This window comes from Salvelinus fontinalis, unplaced genomic scaffold, assembly GCF_029448725.1.
Source record: "Salvelinus fontinalis isolate EN_2023a unplaced genomic scaffold, ASM2944872v1 scaffold_0065, whole genome shotgun sequence".
NCBI classification, from domain to species: Eukaryota; Metazoa; Chordata; class Actinopteri; order Salmoniformes; family Salmonidae; genus Salvelinus; species Salvelinus fontinalis.
The window spans coordinates 570,802-578,222 of NW_026600274.1; the positions used below are offsets into that span (position 1 = coordinate 570,802).

Consider the following 7,421-nt stretch of genomic DNA (forward strand, 5'->3'; position numbering starts at 1 on the left):
TGGTATGAGCAATATGTTGATATCACCTAGCCTATCAGAGGTCAATGTGAAGCTATTACCAGATTTCTTACACCTGTCAACTCATCTCAGATCTGGGCTTAGGGGTTGATTTGAGATCGGGCCAAAGTCATATTAGGACACCAGAGGTGTATCCATTAGTGTACAGCGTAGCAAAACGTTGTGCAAAACCAAAAAACGAGTGTCTCCTTTTGGACGATGTTTAGTTGTGGTAGTCCCTCCCTGTTTTGTACCTTTGCTTCCAATGGGTTCCTAGTGAAGACAACCCCTGGTGAGGAAAGGGGTTTTCACAGGATGGGCTGTTTCCTATAGAGAGAGGGAACTCAGGGGGCTGTTGTTTCCTATAGAGAGAGAGGGAACTCAGGGGCCTGTTGTTTCCTATAGAGAGAGGGAACTCAGGGAGCTGTTGTTTCCTATAGAGAGAGGGAACTCAGGGAGCTGTTGTTTCCTATAGAGAGAGGGAACTCAGGGGGCTGTTTCCTATAGAGAGAGGGAACTCAGGGGGCTGTTGTTTCCTATAGAGAGAGGGAACTCAGGGGGCTGTTGTTTCCTATAGAGAGAGGGAACTCAGGGGGCTGTTGTTTCCTATAGAGAGAGGGAACTCAGGGGGCTGTTGTTTCCTATAGAGAGAGGGAACTCAGGGGGCTGTTGTTTCCTATAGAGAGAGGGAACTCAGGGGGCTGTTGTTTCCTATAGAGAGAGGGAACTCAGGGGGCTGTTGTTTCCTATAGAGAGAGGGAACTCAGGGGGCTGTTGTTTTCTATATAGAGAGGGAACTCAGGGGCCTGTTGTTTTCTATAGAGAGAGGGAACTCAGGGGCCTGTTGTTTCCTATAGAGAGAGGGAACTCAGGGAGCTGTTGTTTCCTATAGAGAGAGGGAACTCAGGGGGCTGTTTCCTATAGAGAGAGGGAACTCAGGGGGCTGTTGTTTCCTATAGAGAGAGGGAACTCAGGGGGCTGTTGTTTCCTATAGAGAGAGGGAACTCAGGGGGCTGTTGTTTCCTATAGAGAGAGGGAACTCAGGGGGCTGTTGTTTCCTATAGAGAGAGGGAACTCAGGGGGCTGTTGTTTTCTATATAGAGAGGGAACTCAGGGGCCTGTTGTTTTCTATAGAGAGAGGGAACTCAGGGGCCTGTTGTTTTCTATAGAGAGAGGGAACTCAGGGGCCTGTTGTTTCCTATAGAGAGAGGGAACTCAGGGAGCTGTTGTTTCCTATAGAGAGAGGGAACTCAGGGGGCTGTTTCCTATAGAGAGAGGGAACTCAGGGGGCTGTTTCCTATAGAGAGAGGGAACTCAGGGGGCTGTTTCCTATAGAGAGAGGGAACTCAGGGGGCTGTTTCCTATAGAGAGAGGGAACTCAGGGGGCTGTTTCCTATAGAGAGAGGAACTCAGGGGGCTGTTTCCTATAGAGAGAGGAACTCAGGGGGCTGTTTCCTATAGAGAGAGGGAACTCAGGGGGCTGTTTCCTATAGAGAGAGGGAACTCAGGGGGCTGTTTCCTATAGAGAGAGGGAACTCAGGGAGCTGTTGTTTCCTATAGAGAGAGGGAACTCAGGGGGCTGTTTCCTATAGAGAGAGGGAACTCAGGGAGCTGTTGTTTCCTATAGAGAGAGGGAACTCAGGGGGCTGTTTCCTATAGAGAGAGGGAACTCAGGGGGCTGCTGTTTCCTATAGAGAGGGAACTCAGGGGGCTGTTTCCTATAGAGAGAGGAACTCAGGGGGCTGTTTCCTATAGAGAGAGGAACTCAGGGGGCTGTTTCCTATAGAGAGAGGGAACTCAGGAGGCTGTTTCCTATAGAGAGGGAACTCAGGAGGCTGTTTCCTATATAGAGAGGAACTCAGGGGGCTGTTTCCTATAGAGAGAGGAACTCAGGGGGCTGTTTCCTATAGAGAGAGGGAACTCAGGGGGCTGTTTCCTATAGAGAGAGGAACTCAGGAGGCTGTTTCCTATAGAGAGAGGGAACTCAGGGAGCTGTTGTTTCCTATAGAGAGAGGGAACTCAGGGGGCTGTTTCCTATAGAGAGAGGAACTCAGGGGGCTGTTTCCTATAGAGAGAGGAACTCAGGGGGCTGTTTCCTATAGAGAGAGGGAACTCAGGGGGCTGTTTCCTATAGAGAGAGGGAACTCAGGGAGCTGTTGTTTCCTATAGAGAGAGGGAACTCAGGGGGCTGTTTCCTATAGAGAGAGGGAACTCAGGGAGCTGTTGTTTCCTATAGAGAGAGGGAACTCAGGGGGCTGTTTCCTATAGAGAGAGGGAACTCAGGGGGCTGCTGTTTCCTATAGAGAGGGAACTCAGGGGGCTGTTTCCTATAGAGAGAGGAACTCAGGGGGCTGTTTCCTATAGAGAGAGGAACTCAGGGGGCTGTTTCCTATAGAGAGAGGGAACTCAGGAGGCTGTTTCCTATAGAGAGGGAACTCAGGAGGCTGTTTCCTATATAGAGAGGAACTCAGGGGGCTGTTTCCTATAGAGAGAGGAACTCAGGGGGCTGTTTCCTATAGAGAGAGGGAACTCAGGGGGCTGTTTCCTATAGAGAGAGGAACTCAGGAGGCTGTTTCCTATAGAGAGAGGGAACTCAGGGGGCTGTTTCCTATAGAGAGAGGGAACTCAGGGGGCTGTTGTTTCCTATAGAGAGAGGGAACTCAGGGGGCTGTTGTTTCCTATAGAGAGAGGGAACTCAGGGGGCTGTTTCTATAGAGAGAGGGAACTCAGGGGGCTGTTTCTATAGAGAGAGGGAACTCAGGGGGCTGTTGTTTCCTATAGAGAGAGGGAACTCAGGGGGCTGTTGTTTCCTATAGAGAGAGGGAACTCAGGGGGCTGTTGTTTCCTATAGAGAGAGGGAACTCAGGGGGCTGTTGTTTCCTATAGAGAGAGGGAACTCAGGGGGCTGTTGTTTTCTATAGAGAGAGGGAACTCAGGGGGATGTTGTTTTCTATAGAGAGGGAACTCAGGGGGCTGTTTCCTATAGAGAGAGGGAACTCAGGGGGCTGTTTCCTATAGAGAGAGGGAACTCAGGGGGCTGCTGTTTCCTATAGAGAGAGGGAACTCAGGGGGCTGCTGTTTCCTATAGAGAGAGGGAACTCAGGGGGCTGCTGTTTCCTATAGAGAGAGGGAACTCAGGGGGCTGCTGTTTCCTATAGAGAGAGGGAACTCAGGGGGCTGTTGTTTCCTATATAGAGAGGGAACTCAGGGGGCTGTTGTTTTCTATAGAGAGAGGGAACTCAGGGGGATGTTGTTTTCTATAGAGAGAGGGAACTCAGGGGGCTGTTGTTTCCTATAGAGAGAGGGAACTCAGGGGGCTGTTTCCTATAAAGAGAGGGAACTCAGGGGGCTGTTGTTTTCTATAGAGAGAGGGAACTCAGGGGGCTGTTTCCTATAGAGAGAGGGAACTCAGGGGGCTGTTTCCTATAGAGAGAGGAACTCAGGGGGCTGTTGTTTTCTATAGAGAGAGGGAACTCAGGGGGCTGTTGTTTCCTATAGAGAGAGGGAACTCAGGGGGCTGTTGTTTCCTATAGAGAGAGGGAACTAAGGGGGCTGTTTCCTATAGAGAGAGGGAACTCAGGGGGCTGTTGTTTCCTATAGAGAGAGGGAACTCAGGGGGCTGTTGTTTCCTATAGAGAGAGGGAACTCAGGGGGCTGTTTCCTATAGAGAGAGGAACTCAGGGGGCTGTTGTTTTCTATAGAGAGAGGGAACTCAGGGGGCTGTTGTTTCCTATAGAGAGAGGGAACTCGGGGGGCTGTTTCCTATAGAGAGAGGAACTCAGGGGGCTGTTGTTTCCTATAGATAGAGGGAACTCAGGGGGCTGTTGTTTCCTATAGATAGAGGGAACTCAGGGGGCTGTTGTTTCCTATAGAGAGAGGGAACTCAGGGGGCTGTTGTTTCCTATAGAGAGAGGGAACTGAGGGGGCTGTTTCCTATAGAGAGAGGAACTCAGGGGGCTGTTGTTTTCTATAGAGAGAGGGAATTCAGGGGGCTGTTGTTTCCTATAGAGAGAGGGAACTCAGGGGGCTGCTGTTTCCTATAGATAGAGGGAACTCAGGGGGCTGTTGTTTCCTATAGAGAGAGGGAACTAAGGGGGCTGTTGTTTCCTATAGAGAGAGGGAACTCAGGGGGCTGTTGTTTCCTATAGAGAGAGGAACTCAGGGGGCTGTTGTTTTCTATAGAGAGAGGGAACTCAGGGGGCTGTTGTTTCCTATAGAGAGGGAACTCAGGAGGCTGTTTCCTATAGATAGAGGGAACTCAGGGGGCTGCTGTTTTCTATAGAGAGAGGGAACTCAGGGGGCTGTTGTTTTCTATATAGAGAGGGAACTCAGGGGGCTGTTGTTTCCTATAGAGAGAGGGAACTCAGGGGGCTGTTGTTTCCTATAGAGAGAGGGAACTCAGGGGGCTGCTGTTTTCTATAGAGAGAGAGGGAACTCAGGGGGCTGTTGTTTCCTATAGAGAGAGGGAACTCAGGGGGCTGTTGTTTCCTATAGAGAGAGGGAACTCAGGGGGCTGTTGTTTTCTATATAGAGAGGGGTGGATTCTAATATGCTGTCGGTTTGCTTTTTCAGTTCCCATGGCGATGGTCTGTGTTTCCTGGAGGTCAAACAGGGGTCAGCAGCACTCCGTGACCATGCCCACAACCTGATGCTACCTGCATAGGGTTGCAAAAATCCAGTACCTTCCCAAGATTCCCAGAAATCCTGGTTGGAGGATTCTGGATTCCCTCCTGATTTTGTGAATCTTCCAAACGGGACATTTTGGGAAAGTTAACAGATTTTGGCAACACTTGGCCTGCGATACCATGTTTTACCATCTTTGTGTGCTGTAGCCCAGGACTGCTGCAACTTGACTAACAAAGACAGCTATAGGCTACGAGAGTATTACGTTATTTTTAAATAAAGAGATGAGTCTACTTACGAGTGTTCGATATGTTTCATTCAGTACAGGCTGGACAGGGTTTTGTACCCAGGCAACGAATTGAAGGTAAAACACAGGATGTGTCTGAAATGACACCCTATTCCCTATGTAGTGTGCACTATGGACACCCTATTCCCTATGTAGTGTGCACTATGTGCACCCTATTCCCTATGTACAGTGGGGCAAAAAAGTATTTAGTCAGCCACCAATTGTGCAAGTTCTCCCACTTAAAAAGATGAGAGAGGCCTGTAATTTTCATCATAGGTACACTTCAACTATGACAGACACAATGAGAGAAAAAAATCCAGAAAATCACATTGGAGGATTTTTTATGAATTTATTTGCAAATTATGGTGGAAAATAAGTATTTGGTCACCTACAAACAAGCAAGATTTCTGGCTCTCACAGACCTGTAACTTCTTCTTTAAGAGGCTCCTCTGTTCTCCACTCGTTACCTGTATTAATGGCACCTGTTTAAACTTGTTATCAGTATAAAAGACACCTGTCCACAACCTCAAACAGTCACACTCCAAACTCCACTATGGCCAAGACCAAAGAGCTGTCAAAGGACACCAGAAACAAAATTGTAGACCTGCACCAGGCTGGGAAGACTGAATCTGCAATAGGTAAGCAGCTTGGTTTGAAGAAATCAACTGTGGGAGCAATTATTAGGAAATGGAAGACATATAAGACCACTGATAATCTCCCTCGATCTGGGGCTCCACGCAAGATCTCACCCCGTGGGGTCAAAATTATCACAAGAACGGTGAGCAAAAATCCCAGAACCACACGGGGGGACCTAGTGAATGACCTGCAGAGAGCTGGGACCAAAGTAACAAAGCCTACCATCAGTAACACACTACGCCACCAGGGACTCAAATTCTGCAGTGCCAGACGTGTCCAGGCCCGTCTGAAGTTTGCTATAGAGCATTTGGATGATCCAGAAGAAGATTGGGAGAATGTCATATGGTCAGATGAAACCAAAATATAACTTTTCGGTAAAAACTCAACTCGTCATGTTTGGAGGACAAAGAATGCTGAGTTGCATCCAAAGAACACCATACCTACTGTGAAGCATGGGGGTGGAAACATCATGCTTTGGGGCTGTTTTTCTGCAAAGGGACCAGGACGACTGATCCGTGTAAAGGAAAGAATGAATGGGGCCATGTATCGTAAGATTTTGAGTGAAAACCTCCTTCCGTCAGCAAGGGCATTGAAGATGAAACGTGGCTGGGTCTTTCAGCATGACAATGATCCCAAACACACCGCCCGGGTAACGAAGGAGTGGCTTCGTAAGAAGCATTTCAAGGTCCTGGAGTGGCCTAGCCAGTCTCCAGATCTCAACCCCATAGAAAATCTTTGGAGGGAGTTGAAAGTCCGTGTTGCCCAGCAACAGCCCCAAAACATGACTGCTCTAGAGGATATCTGCATGGAGGAATGGGCCAAAATACCAGCAACAGTGTGTGAAAACCTTGTGAAGACTTACAGAAAACGTTTGACCTCTGTCATTGCCAACAAAGGGTATATAACAAAGTATTGAGATAAACTTTTGTTATTGACCAAATACTTATTTTCCACCATAATTTGCAAATAAATTCATTAAAAATCCTACAATGTGATTTTCTGGATTTTTTTTTCTCATTGTGTCTGTCATAGTTGAAGTGTACCTATGACGAAAATTACAGGCCTCTCTCATCTTTTTAAGTGGGAGAACTTGCACAATTGGTGGCTGACTAAATACTTTTTTGCCCCACTGTAGTGTGCACTATGGGCACCCTGTGCAATATGGGCACCCTATTCCCTATGTAGTGTGCACTATGGGCACCCTATTCCCTATGTAGTGTGCAGCCTATTCCCTATGTAGTGTGCACCCTATTCCCTATGTAGTGTCCACTATGGGCACCCTATTCCTTATGTAGTGTGCACTATGGGCACGCCATGGGTCCTGGCAAAACCCTCTACAGGGATTGTTAGTTTGTCATTTTGGACGTAAACTCACTGTGTTTGACCTGTATTGCTGCTTCTGATCTGAATCACATGATGCCTTGTGTTGTCTTTATCATGTCCACCTAATAAACCGGTGATTGTTGTTAACATGGTTCGGTCATTCAATAGAGAGCTAGCTTCTACTGTCTGCTAGTGCATTTATAACTCACTCTGTCACAGAGTAGAATGCATAACTCATTCTGTCACAGAGTAGAATGCACAACTCATTCTGTCACAGAGTAGAATGCATAACTCATTCTGTCACAGAGTAGAATGCATAACTCATTCTGTCACAGAGTAGAATGCACAACTCATTCTGTCACAGAGTAGAATGCATAACTCATTCTGTCACAGAGTAGAATGCATAACTAATTTTGTCGCAGAGTAGAATGCATAACTCATTCTAGTCTTATTTTGAAGGCTTCCACTGAAGGAAGATGGGGGAAACCGATGTTCTGTTTAAAACTAATGGTGGGTCGGGTGAAGATGAGAACACAGAGAGTGAGAACGAGTGGGT

At 47.6% G+C, this 7,421-nt stretch overlaps 1 protein-coding gene across 2 annotated transcripts in view; it reads left to right on the top strand.

The window, feature by feature from the left end:
* LOC129842765 (RNA exonuclease 5-like) overlaps positions 1-7,012 on the top strand; it is a 28,981-nt gene extending 21,969 nt beyond the window's left edge. For both annotated transcript variants that reach the window (XM_055911404.1, XM_055911405.1), the window contains exon 18: positions 4,570-7,012. In XM_055911404.1, the coding sequence (XP_055767379.1) occupies positions 4,570-4,660 (91 nt within the window). In that variant the 3' untranslated portion in view covers positions 4,661-7,012. The remainder of the gene's footprint in view (positions 1-4,569) is intronic.
* The last annotated feature ends 409 nt before the right edge of the window (positions 7,013-7,421 follow it).